Source organism: Neoarius graeffei, chromosome 20, assembly GCF_027579695.1.
Source record: "Neoarius graeffei isolate fNeoGra1 chromosome 20, fNeoGra1.pri, whole genome shotgun sequence".
Classification (NCBI taxonomy): Eukaryota; Metazoa; Chordata; class Actinopteri; order Siluriformes; family Ariidae; genus Neoarius; species Neoarius graeffei.
In genome coordinates, this window is record NC_083588.1 from 62,231,371 (window position 1) to 62,255,320 (window position 23,950).

The following is a 23,950-nucleotide window of genomic DNA, read 5'->3' on the forward strand; positions in this document are numbered from 1 at the left end:
GAGAGAGAGAGAACAAGATCATGTGGAACTTCTCAAATTTTTTGCTTTTCAAATACGCCACATTCGTTTATTTATATTGTGTGTTTGTTCAGTATGTATGTTTGCATATCATTATTTGTAATACACATGCACTTGTTTTTGAAGTGCTCTTCCTTTCATGGAAAAAAAATGGTTGATTCAAGCAAATAAATATATTTCTTTTTGGTAAGCATTTTTGTGTCATTTGTAAATGTTCTGAACAGAAATGTGATGTCATTAATGAGTGAGGTTTCATAACAGGTTTTACAAATAATGTTTTATGTCTAAAGAATTAAACAGGATGAAGATGATGTGCTGTTATGGGGAAAATAATCAGTAATAATTCCAGCTCGGTGTGAGGAAGCAGAATGATGAAGCTATTTTCCTTTAACAGCATGTTGTAAAGTGTCCCCCCCCCCCCCCCCCCCCCACACACACACACACCCCACAGCAATTTGCCAGCAATTAAAACTTATTCTAGAAAGAATGTCCTCCTTTTTATCCATTTTTAGTAGTTTGATGTAGAACGTCCACAGTTCTCACTTGCATTATAGCAGCTGTAAACAGTCGTTCCCTCACCAACTTAGTTTTTTTGTCTTTTTTTTTTTTTTTGAAGTTTATAAGGAAAGAATGCAGCTGACACTGGAGACTCCTTCTATCAGTGTTAACCAACCAATCATCTCATCAGCACAAATGGGTTTTTATTTTCAATCCATTTGTGCAAATTGTTACTACAGAATGATAAAATACTAGAACGAGCGCTGTGACTTGAGGCTGCATGATTGTCTGAATTTTATAAGAACTCAATCAACACCTCCTGATCAGTCAGAAAGGGGGACGGGGCAGAGGGATAAAGAGGACTATCAGGGGCAGAAGGACAAATACATGAAGAGGGATGGGACAGAGAGACAAAAAGGGGGACAAAGAAGGATATTGGGGCAGAAGGACAAAAAGGGATATGAAGAGGGACAAAGAGGGATATGAAGAGGGGCAGAGACAAAGGGATATGAGGGATGGGGCAGAGAGACAAAAAGGGGGACAAAGAAGGATATTGGGGCAGAAGGACAAAAAGGGATATGAAGAGGGATGGGAAGAGAGACAAAGAGGGATATGAAGGGGGGCAGAGAGACAAAGGGATATGAGGGATGGGCCAGAGAGATAAAGGGACACGAAGAGAGATGTGGCAGAAGGACAAAGAGGGACATGGAGAGGGATGTGGCAGAAGGACAAAGAGGGACATGGAGAGGGATGTGGCAGAGGGACATGGGAAAAGGCATATCGGGGCAGAAGGACAAAGAGGGACACAGAGAGGGACATGAAGAGGGACAGGGTCAGAAGGACTCGTTCACATCACCCAAAGAGGAGAGAGAGATGGATCAGTCTGTGGTATCAGTGATGTATAAAGTGTGATGATTGTGTGTGAAGCAGACTGCGTTTTATTGAGGTAAGAGTGTCTTCATGAAGCTTGTGCTCAAAAAAAATCATTTTTTCTTTTATTTAATCTTTTGTTTTTATGACCATTAAAAAAACTTTTTACATTTTCATATAAATACAAATACAGTACAGAACACTCAGCACTGACAACTTCTGAATCACTAAAAATCCGAACACGCTGGTGTTGGAGAGACATTTTCTTTCTTTTTAACATATAAATAAATCTTTTTTTTTTTTTTTTTTTTTAAATTGTAGGAATTTTATTCCAGGCATTGAGGTCAAAAATGCTGACTCAAGAATCAGATTGCAGAGGTTTTACAGCCCTGTATGTGATTTAGGACTTAACTTCCTGTTCCTGAGGAGGAAGGATGGAGATGATGGGGAGAGAGAGAGAATAGTATAGTGAGAGGAGGAGAGGTGAGGGAGATGAACACATCAACAGTTCTTCTCTAAGTAACACTGTTCACAAAGACCTTCATCACGTGTGTGTAAAAAAAATAAAAAAGGTCCAGAAGATTGTCCTGCAGATCTTCTTCCTTCAGGAGCTGAACATGCTGCTCGTTTCTGCCAAAGCTACACTGATTGTCACACAAGCCCTGCATCCTGGCACATGTTGTAGAAGACGCCTCTCTGAGACAGCAGGTTAGCAGGGGAGTCCATTTCTATGATCGAACCGCGATCCATCACCAGCACCCTGAAAGAAACATCACAGAATGTGTTAGTCAACTACTGACGTGTGTGCGCGCCATGCATAATCCATGACTGTGTGTGTGTACCGTGTATAGTCCATGATGGTGTTGAGGCGGTGAGCGATGGTCAGCACCGTACACTCCTCGAACTGTGTGCGGATGGTGGACTGGATCAGTTTGTCCGTCTCCATGTCCACGGCTGCTGTGGCTTCATCCAGAACCAAAATCTTCGTCTTCCTGAGGAGAGCTCGAGCCAAACACACCAACTGCCTCTGACCTAGACTGTCACACACAGAGATGGGGGGAGAGAGATGAAAAGAATGAGAGAGAGAGAGAGAGAGAGAATAAGTGAGACAGACAAAGCAAGAGGGAAAGAATGAGAGTGAGAAAGGGAGAGCAGGAGAGATGGAAAGGAGAGAAAGAAAGAGGGAAAGAACGAGTGAGAGTAAGAAGGGGAGGGAGAGAGAGAGACAAAGAGGCAGAAAGGGGGAGAGAATGAGAGAAAGAAAGTGAAAGAGACGAAGGGAATTCAAATGATTCAGAGTCAGATTCGGAGGATTCAGTTTATGAACCAAACATTCGAGTGTGTCATCATCAGCAGATACTGATTAGTGGGGTTTTTTAGTTTTTTTAAAATCCTCTGTTCCTTGACAGACTCTTAACCCTGACATTCTCTTCTCCATGGACGAGGAGAACCCTGAGTGAGCCACAGTACCTGAGGTTCTCTCCTCCCTCAGAACACTCGTGGTTCAGTTTGTCCTGAAGACCCGACACCAAGCTTTTCAGGTGTGCGAGTTCCAGAGCTTTCCACACCTCCTCATCAGAGTATCCGTCAAACGGGTCCAGGTTCATGCGCAGAGATCCGGAGAACAGAACCGGGTCCTGCTCAGAACACGCACACAAGGATGAACACTTCATACACAGCACATAAGATTGTTATAATCTTATGTAAAGCAGTAAAGGCACAAATTGGAACTCGTACCTGTGGGATGATGGTGATGCGAGATCGGAGGTCATGCAGTCCAATCTCAGCAATGTTCACTCCATCTATGTAGATCTCTCCCTTCGCTGCCTCGAGGAGCCGGAAGATTCCGAGTGCGAGAGACGACTTTCCCGCTCCAGTCCGACCCACGATCCCAATCTGAGTGACGGAGGAGAAACACAGCCAGAGTGATGTCACTATTAACCCTTCCTCTGTCTTTTTTCTGTCAGCCCTTTGAGGATGTTGAGTATCACGTCTACCTTTTCTCTCGGCTGGACGCTGAGTGTGATCTCCTTTAAAGCCCAGTTGAGACCTTTTCTGTACTGCAGGCCGTACTGGTGAAAACGGATGGTGCCTGTTTGTGGCCACTGTGAGGGCAGAGACGTCTTCTCCATCGCCCAAGCTGCCTGAGAGAGAAACAGTTGGTTGGCCTCAGCTGTTCTGATTTCATCTGGTTTCAGAAGCTTAATTACAATTAGTGGTAGAGTTATACATCAGATTTCATGATTATGGTATATCATGTCTGGGGCTGTAACGGAACATGAATTTATTAATTAATACATAATTTCATAATGACAAGCTATAACCAAAAATCATAATTTGGGAGATTTTTTTACTTTTATGCAAGCGTGAGAGAGTGGTTAGATATGATAAAGACAACATTCATTAACACAAACGTGGAGTTGTATGAGGCATTCATTCATTCATTCATTCATTCATTCATTCATTCATTCATCCTTAGTACCTGCCTGCTCAGGGCTGCACTGGTTTAAATTAGTCTACGACTTTTTGTTGATATTTTGAAAACTAGAACCAACTAAATTAGTTAGGAAGGAGTGAAGTTAAAGGATATGTTCCTGTGCACGTCTAGTTGAGAACAATTACAAGCTGCCAAGGGCGGGTGGTGCATAAGGGCGATTGGGTGACGCACTGCCAAAACGACAAAAAAAAAATTTTTTTTTAAACAAACTTTCACCAGTGCTGCTCGAGGCCATTTTAATCTGTCTCTGGGTATCATTGTCCAATCAGGGTGGTCTTGCTTCTAGAGTACCGCCCCTTTTGGGGCGATTTCAGTCACGTTGAAAATCGCCCAAGAGTTCACTGATAGAGTCCCATGTTAATATATTTTTTTTCTCCCCACTGACACTTCAATGCAATCTCTATGGGTTCCGGGGGGGCGTGCCCTAACGTGCTTTCGTCACTGCGAAGCGCGGCAAAGTTGCGTTCGATCCTCTGTTTCTGAGGTGAGATGGATGTGGAAAGCAATTCCGTGCGGTCCTTAAAAGAAGTTCCATTTAGTCAGCGATCAAATCGAGCTAAATTGGCAACAAAACAAGCTGGACCCCCCTCGACCAAATCTAAACATAAAACAAATTTCGACAAAGGGGGGGAATCATATACTCGAGGTTTTACTTCAACATGGTCCCAGCGCAAATCCTGGCGAGCTGGCTGCGAGGACGCCTCAGCGGTTTTCTGCTCCCCCTGCTTACTTTTCCACCCTGGAGGGGCTCCACGGACAACACTGCTTGGACGGTCACTGGAGTTTCGGACATGCATCATTTGTCGGAGAAAATAAAAAAACATGAGTCATCAAAGATTCACATGGGCAGCTGCCTGAAATTTTCGGCTTTTGGGAGAGTGAACATCGCTACACAGCTGGATGAGGGCTACAGGCTAGCAGTTCGCCGCCACAACGATGAGGTGAGCAAGAACAGGCACATATTAAACCGGCTCATCCAATGCATGAAATTTTGTGGAGTGTTCGAGTTAGCTCTACGAGGCAAAGACGAAACTGAGGGCTCCAGTCACCGTGGTGTTTTTCTGGGTTTGGTTGACTTCGTGACTCACACACACACACACACACACACACTACGTTTACATGCACATCCAAATCGAGCTGCTGTCGGTAATCGAGCAAAGGGTGCCAGCAGGGGTGCCAGAGAAATCCAATCCTACATGCACACAAGGAAATCGAGCTATTGTGTGAGGTACATTGTGCACCCGAGCCACAGGTGGCGCTACACGCCCCATCGTGTTGGTACACTTCCGGTTGTCATCATGAAGAAGAGCTATTCAAGAGTATAAACAAAGTTATCAGTTCCATGTTCACAAGAAGAGTGTTTGTAGTTTGTATGTACGAACAGAAGTGTTCCGAATAAAATGGCCACTAAGTTGAAGTTGATCTGTAATGGTGAACATATTAACTGTTAGCCTGCTAACATGCTAATAACTTACCAACTAATTGGAAATGGGTGCGTTGCGTACATGCCCAGACACAAGTGTTCCTAATAAAGTGCCAACCGAGGCTGTTGTGTTTCCCGCTTGTGGTCTCGTCACTTCTGGAAGAAGCAGTGCTGAAGTAAGTAGCTCGACTACGTAGCTCGATAGGGTTACATGCACTAAGTAGCTCGGCAAAAATCACATAATCTAGGTCGCGTAGCTCAATTACGAGAAATCAAGTTCGGTTCAATTTCAGCCGAGCTAAGGTGCTTCCATGCCATTTAGAACTTCGATTTCAGTCGAGCAACGGCAGAAATTCGATTTTCTCTATGTGCATGTAAACACACTGACAGTCACAGAATCCGTTCACTTTTGATATTTTCAATGTGCATTTTTATATTTGCCACACTTTGCTCTGAGAGTTAGCACTTTGGTAATATCCTTGATAAATACCAGTAATTGCAAGATCTAAAGATCCACTCATCTATTTATTCAACTGCTATTGTTATGTTAGCCAACTATTTACACTGTTTTGTTACAGTAAGTGCACTTTCCTGTTGTCCTTAAGTTGCACAGTCTGTAAAATTCTTGCTGGTCATGGAGTTTGAAGTACAAAATCTATTTACAGAACATTCTGTAGAACAGTACTTTCAAGATTGGCAAGTGTATTATTTTTTAAAAATATGGTTTCCTTATTTAGTTGTTGGACATCTCTTTTATAAAGATATCATTCACATCATCTCATCTCATTATCTCTAGCCGCTTTATCCTTCTACAGGGTCGCAGGCAAGCTGGAGCCTATCCCAGCTGACTACGGGCGAAAGGCGGGGTACACCCTGGACAAGTCGCCAGGTCATCACAGGGCTGACACATAGACACAGACAACCATTCACACTCACATTCACACCTACGCTCAATTTAGAGTCACCAGTTAACCTAACCTGCATGTCTTTGGACTGTGGGGGAAACCGGAGCACCCGGAGGAAACCCACGCGGACACGGGGAGAACATGCAAACTCCACACAGAAAGGCCCTTGCCGGCCACGGGGCTCGAACCCGGACCTTCTTGCTGTGAGGCGACAGTGCTAACCACTACACCACTGTGCCGCCCCAAGTAATTAATATTTTTTAAAAATATACAATTTGGAGGAAAGCTTCATTCAAAACCGGTTCAATGATTGCAAATTTTTTTTTTTTGAAAAACCTCGTATTCTGCAAATTTGACACACTTTTAGCATTGAAGTCATGATATGCAATCAAAATCACCATGCCAACACTTATCAGGTCTTCGAGATCTGTCACCATGTTTAATTTGAATTACTATTGTGAGAGGAGAAACCCCAGATTTAATTGTATAATATCACATAACTGAAATGCACACGGTTCTTTTGTCAACATTCTAAACAAATCGCTTCGATTTTGTGCAAAACTGCAAAAGAACCTGCCAACCTGAGATTGAAGATTTTTGAGGTAGCCGTGGCCTCAAGGTTAGAGAAGCAGCTTTGTGACCAAAGTTCGCTGGTTTGAGTCCCTGGACCAGCAGGAATGGCTTATGTGCCCTTGAGCAAGGAACCTCACCCCTAACCTAACTGCTTCCCGGGTGCTGCAGCACAACTGCCCACTGCTCTGGTGTGTGTGTGTGTGCGCTCATATCCCCAGATGGGTTCCAGATCTGGGATTTATCCAATATTTCTACATAGTAATAGGGTTCATACCTAATTAAAAAAAATCCTTCAGGTCTAAACCACGCCCACTTATTTAAATCCAAATATAGACGTAGATACAGTGCTTGTACCAAGTACAGGGTGTCGTCAGAGTGCCATTGCGTTACACCCTGATTAATGTCACAACCCTGATTTCACCCAAGTCAATTAACAGCAAGGCAGCTACAACTGACACTGGATTTTGAGACTCTACCTCTTTGGGCGTGTCTGCGTACTCTCTCACTCTCTCTACCGCCACAATGTTGTTTTCCACGTCTGTCCAGGCACGTACAATCCAGCTCAGAATGCCCGTCACCTGCAGAAATACAAAGCATGACACACAGTGCTCATCTCATCTCATTATCTGTAGCCACTTTATCCTTCTACAGGGTCGCAGGCAAGCTGGAGCCTATCCCAGCTGACTACGGGCGAAAGGCGGGGTTCACCCTGGACAAGTCGCCAGGTCATCACAGGGCTGACACATAGACACAGACAACCATTCACACTCACATTCACACCTACGCTCAATTTAGAGTCACCAGTTAACCTAACCTGCATGTCTTTGGACTGTGGGGAAACCGGAGCACCCGGAGGAAACCCACGCGGACACGGGGAGAACATGCAAACTCCGCACAGAAAGGCCCTCGCCGGCCACGGGGCTCGAACCCGGACCTTCTTGCTGTGAGGCGACAGCGCTAACCACTACACCACTGTGCCGCCCCACACAGTGCTTACTTGTTTAAAAACTGTACACCACATGATGAGTAAATGGGTGTAATATCACTTCATTTTGATATTTGTTCCATGCAGGATGGATAAATCATGAACTCCTGCATAATTAGTGGAATCTTTCATGAAAGTAAGCAAACTGAAGATGTCCAAAATGAAAGATTTAGGGAAGTGCTGTTAGAGGAAAATAATCAGTGCTGCTATGATGTGATGTAGCAGAGTTACTGCTACCAGGAAATCCCTACAGAATAAAACAGGCTGGTTTTAGGGGCATGCCTTTCAATTAAAAGATGTAAATAACTTCACTCTAACATTGGTGAACATCCAACTCTGTCATCCACGCCCAAGGATTCTGTTAGCCAATCAGAGCGAAGTTATTTACATATTTAAATTTAAATGCACACCCCCAGAATCAGCCTGTTTTATCCTGTAGGGTTTTAATACCATGCTAAAATGACATGAGAAAAAAGAACCAAGGTTTTTGCAATTTAAAAAACCTTGCAAACATTACAGAAGCATCTCAGGGAATAACATAAAATAATTGAAAAGGGTATAACATGTCTCCTTTGAGGGCGGCATGGTGGTGTAGTGGTTAGCGCTGTCGCCTCACAGCAAGAAGGTCCTGGGTTCGAGCCCTGTGGTCGGCGAGGGCCTTTCTGTGTGGAGTTTGCATGTTCTCCCCGTGTCCGCGTGGGTTTCCTCCGGGTGCTCCGGTTTCCCCCACAGTCCAAAGACATGCAGGTTAGGTTAACTGGTGACTCTAAATTGAGCGTAGGTGTGAATGTGAGTGTGAATGGTTGTCTGTGTCTATGTGTCAGCCCTGTGATGACCTGGCGACTTGTCCAGGGTGTACCCCGCCTTTCGCCCGTAGTCAGCTGGGATAGGCTCCAGCTTGCCTGCGACCCTGTAGAAGTATAAAGCGGCTACAGATAATGAGATGAGATGTCTTCTTTGATTTCGTCCACTTGCCTACCTGAAGAGAGTGTGACACGGCCAAGCCGACGAGCCCGGGACTCAGAGATTTTCTTCCCATCACAGACAATATTGCAGCCGCGAGGACCAACAAGCTCCCCAGAAACTCTAAATTGACAGCAAGCCATCTAGATGAATCAGAGCACGAGTCAGATTACAGTTAAACAGAATTCATTCATTCCATTTGCAAACACATTAACTAGTCACTATTACTTCCTGATGCATTTAATAGAGAAGCTCTGACCTGGTGGCGACAAATCTGGGGAAGTAGGAGGTTTGGTTGTGATCCACCTTGCTGTTAGCCTGGAGGATAAACCTCGGCTGTTCTGCAAACGCCCTGATCACACTCGCTCCCTGCACCGTCTCGTTGAAGTGTGTGTAGATGGGCGAGCGGCTCACTGACTCCAGACGCCGGAGCTGGCAGGATGTAGCCACGTAGAAGCTCTAAAAATAACATCAGATGAGAGAGAGAGAGCGCGTGCAAGGAAACGAGTGCTTATAGCTGCTGTAACATAAGTGAGAACAGGAACTAACTGGTTTCAAGGATGTTCCAGAACATTAAATGTAACTATAAATGGATAAAAATTATGATGACCTTCATTAATACATGGTACATTGTCACTGTTGACAATCTGATGTAGTATAAGAGGAATAACACACTTCAGGACATGCCGCTATTGGATAATAACCAATTCAGAGTGGTAACAGGATCTCCGTTTCATTACACCACCCTGTCGTTGATTATTTTCCTATAACAGCATGTCACAGAATGCTTTTTTGTTTGTTTGTTCCTATTTGTATTTTATTTAAAGCGAAAATGTGGCACACAATCCAAACCTGGATGAAGATGTAGAACAGAGCGAGAGGAAGAATGACTACTCCGGTGAAGGGCGTGGCCATGAGTACGATGATGCAGACCTCCAGCAGTTTGAACACATATCCCAGCATCATCTTAAACGCGTCAGGGATCATGCAGTCGATGGCGTCAACCTCCTTGGAGAAGCGGTTGAGCAGGTTTCCGCTTGGCGTGCTCTCGAAGAATGACATGGGTGAACGCAGGACGTTATGCAGAAGGTCCAGGTGAAGATGGTGAGAAGCGATGATGCCTCCTAAGGAGATGGCTACTGTGGTGGCAAAGATGGCGATCCCTGAAATTAATACAGAGCTACACTTGGTGGCTGTACAATATTCAACAATATACAATTAATGTTCTAGATTAATGATGCCAGAGGAAATTATGTACTGCAAGAACAGAACCTGTAATAAACCATGACCTCATCAAAGTTTCTGAAATATTCAGCTTCACGCACCCTGAGCGAAGCCGAGAGCCCCGAACACAGCCAGCTTTACGTCCGCTTTGTTCTGAGAGCCGTTAATTACAGGATCATCAGCCCAAAGCTGCAGCCAGTAATTATATCCGAGTGATGCAGCCTGCTGGAAGGCATACAGGAAGATGATGGGGATGATGAAGGCCAGGCCGATGGTCCTGAAATACACCGTGTACATCTCCAGCTTCACCTGGAGGTCAGCGAATAAGGGGTTTAGCACACACTTGGGAGGAGAACAGATTGGTGTCAGTGACCTCAGTGTTAAATGAAGAAAGAGATGAAAACATAAGTTAACAACCTTCAGTAAAACTATTATTACTAAATAAATATATTTTATATCATGGTGAGTGAGGTTAAGTTAAAGTTTTGGCGCCAGTTTCTATACAGTAGTGTTCTACGGTAAATGATCCGGTTCACAACCAAAAACTAATAATAACTTTGTCAAATTTTATTTATTAATTCTTAAAGCGAGGCGGCCTTTCGATTTCATAAAATCAGTGAAATTTAGTTCCCTCTGAAATGTGGTGATTGTGATATATGTTTATTTCTGTAACATCTCACAAAATATCAGGCCGTTCTGTGGCTGGGAAGTTATTTAATTTGAGGGGATTAAAGCAAATAATGTGCATGAAATCGCTCGCTTCATGCAGTCAAGCAGACAGAGGAAGTCCGTGTGCGCATGCGCAGGTTTATCTTCTTCTTTTGGGTTTTACAGCAGCTGGCATCCACAGTGTTGCATTACTGCCATCTACAGGTTTACCTTTGAGCGTGCACTGACAGTTCCATCATTCTGTCGCTAAACGAACAGCTGATCACACCGAGGTGCTCGCTGAGCGCCCATATTTATTAGTTTGGTCCTGTGTTTCCTTTCCTTCGTATATAACATAACGTCTTTTCTTCTCGCTTTCTTTCCATTACTGTAGTCGCTCTTTTACGTTTCATTTGCACACTCACATCCTCCATTTTTCTCTCCTGTTTCAAATTTGTATCCCACAATGCCTTGCACGAATGGGGAAAGCCCACCATGTGATGCATGATGTAGTGTCTTGAATTGGGTCATGGTGAAGCAGGAAAAAATAGCGGAGAATTTAGGGCCACATGTTCTATTTTAAAAAACAAACAAACAAAACCCCAACTAATAAAATTGGAAGTCTGTGATTTGAATTCAGTAGCTTTTGGTCCACTAAACAAAAATAATTGGGTGTTGGGGAAAATTCTTTTTATGACCTACACTTGAAAAATCTGAAAGGCAGTACAGCTTTAAGCGTGAACTGAAATGAAATCTACAGCATGTCATGTACGGTATCTTTCTTTTTTCCTTATGTGTGTAAAAGATTTCAGTTTTGACACTAACCCTAGCTCAGACCTTTAGACTGATTGTGTGTGTGTGTGTGTGTGTGTGTGTGTGTGTGTGTGTGTGTGTGTGTGTGTGTGTGCTCTGTGTCTCACCCTTCCAGTATGAGCTTTATCAGCCTCTGTTAATTTTCCCAGTTCCTCTGTATCCTGTTCCTGTTCTAAGTCTGATAAAGCCTCCATGGTCTGAATCCCAACGGTGCTCATATCTCCACTGCGGGAACACACGATGCAAAACAAATCTCAAATAATTAACAATAAACTCATAATCATTACTAATTATCCTTCATGCTTTGCAAAGTCCTATCCTTTTATCCCATATCACCTTTCCTATTAGTTTCACTGTATTTACTCAATCATTTACAGAACAATTATGACAAAAATAAATAATAAATAATGAGCTGACTCATGAGCGCTCTGTGGTGTTTTTACCTGATGAGCTGCTCCTGGGAGAGGTCTATAGAGAAATCCGTTATGCTTAGACGCGACACTGATTTCCTTCGACCTGAAGGAGAACAAGAGCTTCAGGCTTCAGTGTACGGTACATCTCTCTCTAAACCATCTTTATCTTTCCATCTATTTCACTTCCTGTCTACCTATTGAATAATGCATAATGTATAATACATTAGAATTAACAATTTATTCTTCAATTACTTCACAACAATTTACAGTTTACTATTGCACTATTATAATAGTGTACAGTTGGATTACATTTTACATTCTTTATTAATATGCATGAGGTTGTTAGTGAGTCATTACCAATAATTTATATATTGACCAACTACTCATTAAAGTGTAATTTCACCCCCAGGTCTGAGCCTAACTCCACCCACTGCACATTTCTGAAAAATGCTAAAAAAAAAAAAAGTGGGTGGGAAAGGGCTGATGCTGCATCTTGATCAGTGTGAATTTGAAAATGAGTATGGTTTCACAGATTCCCACTCAAGGGTGGGGTCTGGGGGAGGTGGGCTGCCCACTTCTGATTAGATAGATAGATAAATAACCATCCATCCATCCATAGCCGCTTTATCCTGTTCTACAGGGTCGCAGGCAAGCTGGAGCCTATCCCAGCTGACTACGGGCGAAAGGCGGGGTACACCCTGGACAAGTCGCCAGGTCATCACAGGGCTGACACATAGACACAGACAACCATTCACACTCACATTCACACCTACGCTCAATTTAGAGTCACCAGTTAACCTAACCTGCATGTCTTTGGACTGTGGGGGAAACCGGAGCACCCGGAGGAAACCCACGCGGACACGGGGAGAACATGCAAACTCCGCACAGAAAGGCCCTCGCCGGCCACGGGGCTCGAACCCGGACCTTCTTGCTGTGAGGCAACAGCGCTAACCACTACACCACCATGCCGCCCTAGATAGATTTATTTATTTATTCATTTACTTTATTGATCCCAAGCTGGGAAATTGTTTTGTTGCAGCATCAAGTTCTCAGTCATGCAAAAAGAAAAAGACACACTGTACAACATCAAATAGAACAAGATCCCAAGAACATGCGACTATGCAATATACAGATAAAAATGTAATGATAAAAAAGATATGTATATATCTACATATTAGAGTGTGTTAACATTCTTTTTTTCTTCTTCACGGTATGGTAGTAGTTAGCGCTGTCGCCTCACAGCAAGAAGGTTCTGGGTTCAAGCCCAGTGGCCGCTGGGGGCCTTTCGATGTGGAGTTTGCATGTTCTCCCCGTGTGTGCATGGGTTTCCTCCGGGTGCTCCAGTTTCCCCTACAGTCCGAAGTCATTCAAGTTAGGCTAACTGGCTACTCTAAATTGCCTGCAGGTGTGAATATCTGAGCACGAGCAGTACGGTGGTTGCTAGCGGCGACCTTTGTATGCCTTCGACTCGGCCATGCTGAACTGTGCCCTTCATAATTCAACTATTCAGCTGGAAGAAAAGATGATTCCAGAACTATTGAACTCAGGGAAATGGCACTATACAAGTCCATTATCAGTTCTTTTTTTAAATAAAAAAATTTCACGATGGGGCGGCATGGTGGTGTAGTGGTTAGCACTGTCGCCTCACAGCAAGAAGGTCTGGGTTCGAGCCCCGTGGCTGGCGAGGGCCTTTCTGTGTGGAGTTTGCATGTTCTCCCCGTGTCCGCGTGGGTTTCCTCCGGGTGCTCCGGTTTCCCCCACAGTCCAAAGACATGCAGGTTAGGTTAACTGGTGACTCTAAATTGAGCGTAGGTGTGAATGTGAGTGTGAATGGTTGTCTGTGTCTATGTGTCAGCCCTGTGATGACCTGGCGACTTGTCCAGGGTGTACCCTGCCTTTCGCCTGTAGTCAGCTGGGATAGGCTCCAGCTTGCCTGCGACCCTGTAGGACAGGATAAAGTGGCTACAGATAATGCATGGATGAATTTCACAATGTAGAGAAGTATAAAATGGTCGACTTTACATCAGCATCGGCCTTGAAAGGTTCAGGTTCAGGATGACTGTAACCAGTAGGTGGCGTTTTGAGCCATTTACAACTCAGGAAATGCTGATGTTTGTTTATGGCAAATGGTCATTTCGTCAAAAATAACACCAGCATTGATGTATTTTGTCACAGCATAGCCATATCATTTAGTTTACAGCTCAAAAAACACATTTCAATATAAACTGCTGGACCTCTTTTTAAGTGCTCAGCCATGAGCATGAAACAGGAGTTACAAGATAATTACGTACCAAAGTGACTCGAAACTTCGTTATTATCCACACCACTGTTGATTTCTTCATTCTGATTGGTTGATTGATTGATTAATTTTCTATAACAGCAGCTCTGACAATCATACAGCTGCAAATCACAGTTAATGACAGAACTACTACATCCATTCATTCATCTCATTATCTGTAGCTGCTTTATCCTGTTCTACAGGGTCGCAGGCAAGCTGGAGCCTATCCCAGCTGACTACGGGTGAAAGGCGGGGTACACCCTGGACAAGTCGCCAGGTCATCACAGGGCTGACACATAGACACAGACAACCATTCACACTCACATTCACACCTACGCTCAATTTAGAGTCACCAGTTAACCTAACCTGCATGTCTTTGGACTGTGGGGGAAACCGGAGCACCCGGAGGAAACCCACGCGGACACGGGGAGAACATGCAAACTCCGCACAGAAAGGCCCTCGCCGGCCACGCGGCTCGAACCTGGACCTTCTTGCTGTGAGGCGACAGCGCTAACCACTACACCACCGTACCACCAGAACTACTATATGTTTTAACTGATGCTTAATGAATAGTTGATTGAATATATGTTGCAGCTCATCACACCATAAATAATGTGATGCTTTAATGCCATTCATTGCCTCCCTCATTTCTCTCCCAGAGTGTCAGATGATGAACTCTCACCTCTGCTAGGGGAATTTTCTCTGTGTTCAGAATTGGAGAAGATTTTATGGAAGTCAGTGAATGAGTTCCTCCTCTCAAGCAGCTCTGTGTACGAGCCCGCCTCCACGATCTGTCCATCTTCCATCACCAGGATGAGGTCAGCCTTCGGCAGGAAGCTCAGCCCGTGGGTCACCAGTACACGTGTCTGAGAGGAACAACAAAACACACACACAGGAAAAATCACCAACTAACAAACCACAAACAGACCTGCCAACACCTGAGAACGTACAGGACATGTTTGGTATAATCCGTTTACAGATCATTTCTCTAATTTTCCTCATAGAAACACCAATCTACAGTATTTGTTTGCACTCTATATAAACTCACCTTATTTTTCAGTACCCCTTTAGGCCCGATGACTTTGTCGAAGATGTGCTGACCCACGTGTGTGTCAACAGCAGACAGCGGGTCATCCAGCAGGTAAACATCAGCGTTTCTGTACACAGCTCGCGCTAAACTCACTCTCTGTTTCTGCCCACCAGAAAGATTCAGACCCTGAACACAAACGATGTTGTTTTTTTTAAACGAGCTCATGCACGTCGCATCATCCGTCTCCTCATACACAATGTGATGAAGGAACAAGTCTCCAGAACATTTCACTCCAGGTCACCCTAATATCATTTAAAGGCATTTCTACGATACACAATATTTATGTACATTTGTTAACAAATTATCACAGATCCTTGATCACAATATGAATATTACATTGTCATATCGCTCAGCCCAATCTGTGAGCGCACCTTCTCTCCGATCTCGGTGTCGTCTCCTCCAGGCAGGATCTTCAGGTCTGGGAGGAGAGCGCAGGCCTTCAGCACTCTCTGATAGCAGCTTTCCTTCATCTGCTGCCCGAACATGATGTTCTCCTTCAGCGTGGCATTCTGGATCCATGCCTGCTGGGGCACGTACGCCACCGAACCCTGAGCAACACATTAACCACCATACATCATCTCTACTGCTTCATTCCCGCTGCGTTAATGATACAGAGTGTGATAGACAAAGATATGAATGAAACCTGAAAGTCTTGTTATAGATTTGTGACTCACAGATATTTTCAATCAGGCTCATTGTTAGTATTGAGGCTCAATCGACCCTGAGGATATCTAAATATGGTTGAAATTGTGACGTACCTTTACTGTGACATTTCCATTCTTTTTCTCCATCTCTCCCAGGACGGCAGAAAGAAGGGAGGATTTTCCGCTGCCAACGTGACCCACCACTGCCACTAACGAGCCGTGAGGCACTTTCACACTCACTCTGTAATGAATGATAATAAATATCATCTCTGTGACCTTTTAAAAAATAATTATAATAATTTCCATTTACAGAGCACTTAGATACAGTTGCTATGTAAATGATTTTATACATAGCATTAAGGCGTGGCCTTACTGCATGTCTGTCCTAAGGAAAGAGGCGTGGCCTCTGTATCTTTCAGTTCCAGTGAAGGAGGTGTGGCCTCTGTGTCTGTCATTCCTATTGAGAGGCGTGGCCTCTGTACCTGTCATTCCTATTGAGAGGCGTGGCCTCTGTACCTGTCATTCCTATTGAGAGGTGTGGCCTCTGTACCTGTCATGCCTAATGAAAGAAGCTGTCTTTCTTTCTTTCAGTTCAGTAAAGGTGTGGCCTCAGTACTTTTCAGTCCCAGTGAAGGAGGCGTGGCCTCTGTCTTTGAGTCCCAGTGAAGGAGGCGTGGCCTCTGTCTTTTTGAGTCCCACTGAAGGAGGTATGGCCTCTGTATTTTTCAGTCCCAGTGAAGGAGGCGTGGCCTCTGTATTTTTGAATCCCAGTGAAGGTGTGGCCTTTGTACCTGTCATGCCTATTGAGAGGCGTGGCCTCTGTACCTGTTGTTCCTATTTAAAGAGGTGTTGCTGTATAAATGACTTCATTAAATAAATTGTTGTTTTTTACAAAATAAATGAAGCTGAGCACAAATTTAATTTTTTGTATTTTGCATCATTTTTAATAGAAATCATAGCATTTTTAGTTTTATTAATTCTGAACAGGGGTGGCACGGTGGTGTAGTGGTTAGCGCTGTCGCCTCACAACAAGAAGGTCCGGGTTCGAGCCCTGTGGCCGGCGAGGGCCTTTCTGTGTGGAGTTTGCATGTTCTCCCCGTGTCCGTGTGGGTTTCCTCCGGGTGCTCCGGTTTCCCCCACAGTCCAAAGACATGCAGGTTAGGTTAACTGGTGACTCTAAATTGAGCGTAGGTGTGAATGTGAGTGTGAATGGTTGTCTGTGTCTATGTGTCAGCCCTGTGATGACCTGGCGACTTGTCCAGGGTGTACCCCGCCTTTCGCCCGTAGTCAGCTGGGATAGGCTCCAGCTTGCCTGCGACCCTGTAGAAGGATAAAGCGGCTAGAGATAATGAGATGAGATGAGATTTTTTTATTTTTTGTACATTTTTTTTTTTTGCATGCCCATTACAGACCATTTGAGGTGAGTTTTAAATTAAATGTGTTGAAACTTGCTGTAGTATAAGAGGAATGAAACATCTGGGGACATGGTAACAGTAATTCTTCATCACATCACCATGTCATTGATTATTTCTCTATGAGCGCAAGCCCACGGGTTTTATTCTTTACTTATTATTATTATTATTATTCAGTACTTTTTTTGGACCCTGAGAAGCTCACCTCTTTAAACATGGCGCTCCGTCTCTGCTCCAGCTGAAACAGCCGTCCTCTATCACAATGCTATCACCGTCTGAGGGAAGAGAAAATGGAATAACTCTATCATGTATCAGCAGTATTACATAGCAGCTTAGCAGTCTTCTCTTTCTCTCTTTTACTTATATATATATACACCTTAAAATATTTGCTGCAAAAAGATGAAAATATGCTCAATTTTCCATTTATTATAAATATTTGTTCAGTCAAGTGGTGTGTCACTACTTAGTAATTTTAACGTCAATTTATTTAATCTGCTTCGGCCAATACAGAAAATGTGTGTGTGTGTGTGTAAAAATAGTAAATGCTATTAAACAATATTAAAATTAATTCTACAATAGAGCAGTTGAATTCCCAAATGTGATTGTTCAGAAGACTGATGAGTCTGGGGAAACTTGTGTACATTCATTTTTAGAAAGAAGTGTCTTTCTCATCTTATTCTCATCTCATTATCTGTAGCCGCTTTATCCTATTCTACAGGGTCGCAGGCAAGCTGGAGCCTATCCCAGCTGACTACGGGCGAAAGGCGGGGTACACCCTGGACAAGTCGCCAGGTCATCACAGGGCTGACACATAGACACAGACAACCGTTCACACTCACATTCACACCTACGCTCAATTTAGAGTCACCAGTTAACCTAACCTGCATGTCTTTGGACTGTGGGGGAAACTGGAGCACCCGGAGGAAACCCACGCGGACACGGGGAGAACATGCAGACTCCACACAGAAAGGCCCTCGCCAGCCACAGGGCTCGAACCCGGACCTTCTTGCTGTGAGGCGACAGCGCTAACCACTACACCACCGTGCCGCCCCAAGTGTCTTTCTGTATTTCTTAAATGAAATGTTGGTGTACACCGATCAGCCATAAAATTAAAAACACTCACAGGTGACGTGAATATCATTGATTATCTCATTATAATGGCACCTGTCAAGGGGTGGGATATATTAGGCAGCAAGAGAACAGTCAGTTCTTGAAGTTGATGTGTTAGCAGCAGGAAAAATGGGTGAGCGTAAAGATCTGAGCGACTTTGACAAATTGTGATGGCTAGAGCATCTCCAAAATGTCACATCTTGTGGGGTGTTCCCAGTATGCAGTGGTTAGTACTGAACAAAAGTGGTCCAAGGATCCAAAGGACAACCGGTGAACCGGCGACAGGTTCACGAGTGTTGAAGGCTCATTGATTCGCATGGGGCATGAAGTCTAGTCTGTATGGTCCAATCCCACAGAAGAGCTACTGTAGCACAAACTGCTGAAAAAGTTAATGTTGACACCTTTCTGTTTTAGCTAGCATTAACTTTTTCAGCAGTTTGTGCTACAGTAGCTCTTCTGTGGGATTGAACCATATGGACTAGCCTTCACGTGCCATGCGAATTAATGATTAATCTTGAGCCTCCAGAAGACACCTGCCCATTTGCCTCGCTTCCAGTTCCTCTCGCATCTCTTGTGGTGCCTCCTTACCCGGGTAGCTGAATCAGGCAATGCCGCGTTGAGTCTCTGTCTGTGTAGTAGTCCTGGGCCATGTAGCTTCTCTCTTAGTGATGTCGGCATTACAAAGCTGCTCTTTGAGCCCAAACCATGAGGGCTTTACAGCTGTAACTATGAAGGAGAGTGACTAAACTACAGTCCAGACTACAGTCTCTATGACCAACATTAACACAGAAACTAGCACCATAAACCGGAGCTGTAGAAGCCGCTATGGCCATAAACGCCGCCATTTTGGAACGTCACAAGATTTAAAAAAATGAAAAAATTAATTTTCCCCCCCACACCCTTCTGTGTAAACTCAAGAGACTGTTAGGTGTGAAAATCGCAGAAGATCCACAGTTTCTGAAACATTCAAACCAGTCCATCTGGCACCATCAGCCATGCAATGGTTAAAGTAACAGAGATCACACTTTCCTCCCATTCTGATGTTTGATGTTTGAACATGAGTGGAAGCTATTGGCCTGTATCTCCATGATTTTATGCAGCCTGCTGCTGCCACAGAATTGGCTGACTGGATAAATGCATAAATGGTACCACAGAGAAACCATACTGACGGCTGTGAATGTTCTTCCTTGTAGAACCTTAGGATTGCAATTGCTTTGATCAGTTCTGCACTAAAGTCTCCATCATTGAACAGTTGATAATTTCAACAAAACAGAGTTCAAGTTAAAACTATCACGAATTCAGTAATGACTCTGATGCTCATATTCATGAGTTGCTCAGAAGCTCATGAGTTCCGAGTTACACAGTTGTACTTTTTGGCTATGTACTAGTAGAAGAGAAATTATTTATGATTGCACTATCTGTTGTGATCTAGATGAGGATGGGTTCCCATTTGAGTCGGGTTCATCTCAAGGTTTCTCTTTCATATCATCTCAGGGAGTTTTTCCTTGCCACCCTCATATCTCTGGTTTGCTCATTGGGGATAAATGAAATTTAATATCTGGAATTTATATATTTCTTTAAAGTTGCATTGTCTCCACTGTTAAAAGCACTATACAAATAAAATTGAATTAAAAAAAAAAACCCACAGGTATTCCTATTAAAGTGGACAGTGACTGTATATAGGTTGGTTCATGTTAGTTGATCTGCACAATCTTATGACTTATCATAGACAAGAAGTCTTCCATAGTATATATTCTTTAAAACAAGCACAGTTACAATGAATGTGCTCTGGCAACATAAGACACTTCATTTTTTTGTACATTTCTTTTTTAGCCTAAGTCCTCAATCAGGGACTGTAATTAGATTTCCATGTTTGGCAGCTTGCTTTGCTAGGTCATGTGTCCTAGACAATTAAGCTCTGGGTCCAATCAAATGCGGAGGCAGTAAAATGCTAATTGCTGTCTTCTGTTGGCAGCCTAATTAGTAACTCAACAGGCCCAGAAGCCTGAATCACTGCATAAATAGGAAGTGCTCTGGTAGTATTGGTGTGCTTACAATCATCTGTTAGTAGCAATGGGTTTCAACCAAGTTGGCTTTGGTGTGCTGTTGCTCTTTACAGCTGGTTTGTCAGCAGCACAGTGGCCAAGTTTGGGGAATCTCCAAGCTCCTGCTGAACTTCAGCTTAATGAGCCAGGGTATCCTTTGCTGCAAGTGAATACTGGGTTGCCTTCTCAATGGACTCCAAGTGGTTCCCAAGCTGGAAGCCCTGTAGTAGCCCCATTTAGACTACAACTTCAAAATCCTTCAGGTGCTCAAGCCTAGCAAGCAATTCAGCAACCAGTGAAGAAACTGACTTGGCGTTTTCCAGTTGCACCACAAATCCCAACCCCGCCAGCTCCTGTGCACTTTGTAAGACAGCCTCGTCCTGTTCTTTCTGAGGGAGTAAGAGCAAGGTGCAATGAGACTGCCGTGTATGTGGAGGTGATGCATGAACTGCTTGGACCTGACATAACCAATAACGTTGCTGCTCTGACACTGGGAGGCTGTGCTACCAAAGGGGTGGATGCTTCTTCCCAATTCCTTGTTTACGAATCGGCATTGCATGATTGTAACAGCAAGTTGGCTGTAAGCTTTCTATTGCTGAGTACCTCAACTTTGCTTTAAGCTTGTTATGGCTGGTTTTACATCTTGCCTTTTTCATGCAGGTGACTGCAAATGAGCTGGTCTATAGCTTCACCCTTGGTTTTGCTCCAGTGCCTCTAAGTGGCCTTCCACTTCTGAGAAATGCTGGTGCTAAGGTTTTAATTGAGTGTCACTATCTGAGGTATGGTGCAATACCTATCAATAAATCTGTTTAGGTTTACTTGGGAGGCTGTACTCCTTTGATGGCTTCTGTTCTAATGCTTTCCAGACTCCACAATGTGAGTAGCAATGGTCTCATGCCTGCTTGGGTCCCACATGCTTCTACCCAAGCTGCTGAGGAACAACTGGTCTTTTCCTTGAGGCTCATGATGGGTTTGTGTCATGGTTGAGCTGTTGCTTGTTTGGGTGAGGAATATTTACTAATTGGGGGTTTCTTGTTGTAGATGATTGGATATTCCAAAGGCCATCCAACCAAGGCCCTGTACTACGAACGGAGGTTAACCTACCCAGAAGTAACCCAGGGTTCCCCCGCTAAACCGGGGTTGACAAAACAAGATAACCAGGTTTGGGGTTAAACGGTACTACGACGCCAGTTGTGAAGTTGATTTCTTGAACCTGTGTTAACCTAATCAGGGTTAATGCGCGTTCACGTTAAAGGGGAGGTTATCAGCGCAAATCACCACTGTTCACAATGGCACGGTCGCCGTACTTCACGGAGGAAGAATGCGCTGTCATAATGCAAAGCTACGAGGAGTTCAAAACAACATTAAGAGCAAAATCTAACACAGCGGCTGCCAATAAGGAGCGGCAAGCATGTTGGCAACGAATTGCCGATCGGGTAAATGCGCAAGTACATTCTCCCTTCTACATGTTTCAGAACAGAAGTATAGGATGAGAGAAAGCTTCATGATCAATCACAAGTCACAGAAAATGGTCCTTCGACGTGGCCCCAGTCATATATAGCTTGTTTAATGTCCGAAAAATCCTGAATAAAATTTGGTATGGTAAATTCATGGAGTAGCCTACTTAAGCTGATATGTGCACAGAGTCACATGAATTAGGACGACTGACTGTTCAGTCCCTTTGACTAAGTTGGTGTATGTCCTGTGAACATTTCAGAGGCAACAGCAGTGCCAAACGCACCTGGCAACAGGTGAAAATGAAATATAAAAACATCATTCATAATGGTAAGTGTGTGCGCGTGCAAGCAAGCATTCATTTGCCTTTTATTTATTCAAGTTTTATCTGTTTGCCTAATAGTTCAAATTGTTTTTGTATATAGTTTATAATGTTGTGTGATATTAATGATAATATTGTGGGAAAACTACTTTGCACGGATGTTCTCATCTCATTATCTCTAGCTGCTTTATCCTGTTCTACAGGGTCGCAGGCAAGCTGGAGCCTATCCCAGCTGACTACGGGCGAAAGGCGGGGTACACCCTGGACAAGTCGCCAGGTCATCACAGGGCTGACACATAGACACAGACAACCATTCACATTCACACCTACGGTCAATTTAGTCACCAGTTAACCTAACCTGCATGTCTTTTGGACTGTGGGGGAAACCGGAGCACCCAGAGGAAACCCACGCGGACACGGGGAGAACATGCAAACTCCACACAGAAAGGCCCTCGCTGGCCACGGGGATCGAACCCAGGACCTTCTTGCTGTGAGGCGACAGCGCTAACCACTACACCACTGTGCCGCCCTGCACGGATGTTCATTTAATTTATTCTATCGTCATTTTGTTTGTTCTATTTTTGTGTTTTATTTATTTATCTGTTTGTCTAGTTGTATCTATTTTTCTAATAATATATTTTTTGCATTAATAGTTTGTTTTTTCCTATTAAAATCTTGTGTTCTTGTTAACTTTATCTATTTATCTGACTGTTTAGTTGTATCTATTTTTGTTACAATTTCAATATTTTTAATATAGAAAGTTTGTTTTTTTTCTATTAATGTTCTTGTTTTTATATTTATTGTAGTTGTATCTATTTTGTATCTCAGACTTAAATATTTTTGTAAAACAAGTGTTTTTCTATAAAATATTCTTGCGTTCTTGATAACTATGTTCTTGAGTGGTTTTTTTTTTTTTTAACAGAAAAGCCGTTCTGCATGGAGATTCATTGGAGCCCTCATTGTGTTTTTTTTTAATGGTTATTCATGAGCATTTAGGGGTTACAATAATGTAAGTCTAGGTTGCTTTATATAAAAGGTATGTCCAGAAATATTGATGTCACTGTCTAAGCAGAGGGATCTGGCTTCTTTAGACGCTGTCTTCTTAAAACTGAATAAATATTTAAAAAGAGCCAAATGAGCCAGTCTTTTGAACGGCTCTTTTCAAAGAACGGATCACATCAAAGAGCCATAAATCCCATCTTTAATCTTCATCATCAAGTTTATTTGTACAGCGCTTTAACAATAAACATTGTTGCAAAGCAGCTTTACAGAATTTGAACGACTTAAAAACACGAGCTAATTTATCCCTAATCTATCCCTAATCTGCGCTCCGATATCGCACGGGTCATCCAGGTACGCTGGCATTGTCTCTAGAGGAAGTGTCGGTGGAGAGGTGGTGTTTAAAAAGGGTGTGGTTAATCGGAAACCTCGGGTTAACCAAGAACATAACCTGAGACAAGCAGGTTTGAGATGCAGCGTAAGTTGCCATGGCAGCATACCTCGGTTTGAACATAGCCAACTTTCGTAGTATGGGTTAATCGGGAAGTTACGCTGCACGTGATCAAGTTACTCTCGAAGTTACCCTGGTAAGCCAGAAAACCCGCTTCGTAGTACAGGGTTCACCCAGTACTATCTGGGTGAGCTTATAAATATTGAGGCTTCAGTACTGCAGTTCCACCATGTGCCCCTGCGTGTCCTTGTAGACAGCTGTATGGCCACTCCTGTCCCTGACATGAATGCTTTCCCGAGATATTACTTCATTGA

At 43.6% G+C, this 23,950-nt stretch overlaps 1 protein-coding gene across 3 annotated transcripts in view; it reads right to left on the minus strand.

The window, feature by feature from the left end:
- Positions 1-1,509: 1,509 nt before the first annotated feature.
- LOC132868891 (multidrug resistance-associated protein 1-like) overlaps positions 1,510-23,950 on the minus strand; it is an 84,518-nt gene continuing 62,077 nt past the window's right edge. For all 3 annotated transcript variants that reach the window (XM_060902156.1, XM_060902157.1, XM_060902158.1), the window contains 17 exons: positions 17,460-17,529; positions 15,957-16,083; positions 15,570-15,746; positions 15,157-15,324; positions 14,791-14,974; positions 11,861-11,933; positions 11,525-11,642; positions 10,058-10,265; positions 9,585-9,895; positions 8,992-9,191; positions 8,749-8,875; positions 7,261-7,362; positions 3,384-3,530; positions 3,124-3,282; positions 2,857-3,023; positions 2,229-2,423; positions 1,510-2,146 (listed from right to left, as the gene is read on the minus strand). In XM_060902156.1, the coding sequence (XP_060758139.1) occupies positions 2,038-2,146; positions 2,229-2,423; positions 2,857-3,023; positions 3,124-3,282; positions 3,384-3,530; positions 7,261-7,362; positions 8,749-8,875; positions 8,992-9,191; positions 9,585-9,895; positions 10,058-10,265; positions 11,525-11,642; positions 11,861-11,933; positions 14,791-14,974; positions 15,157-15,324; positions 15,570-15,746; positions 15,957-16,083; positions 17,460-17,529 (2,642 nt within the window). In that variant the 3' untranslated portion in view covers positions 1,510-2,037. The remainder of the gene's footprint in view (positions 2,147-2,228; positions 2,424-2,856; positions 3,024-3,123; positions 3,283-3,383; positions 3,531-7,260; positions 7,363-8,748; positions 8,876-8,991; positions 9,192-9,584; positions 9,896-10,057; positions 10,266-11,524; positions 11,643-11,860; positions 11,934-14,790; positions 14,975-15,156; positions 15,325-15,569; positions 15,747-15,956; positions 16,084-17,459; positions 17,530-23,950) is intronic.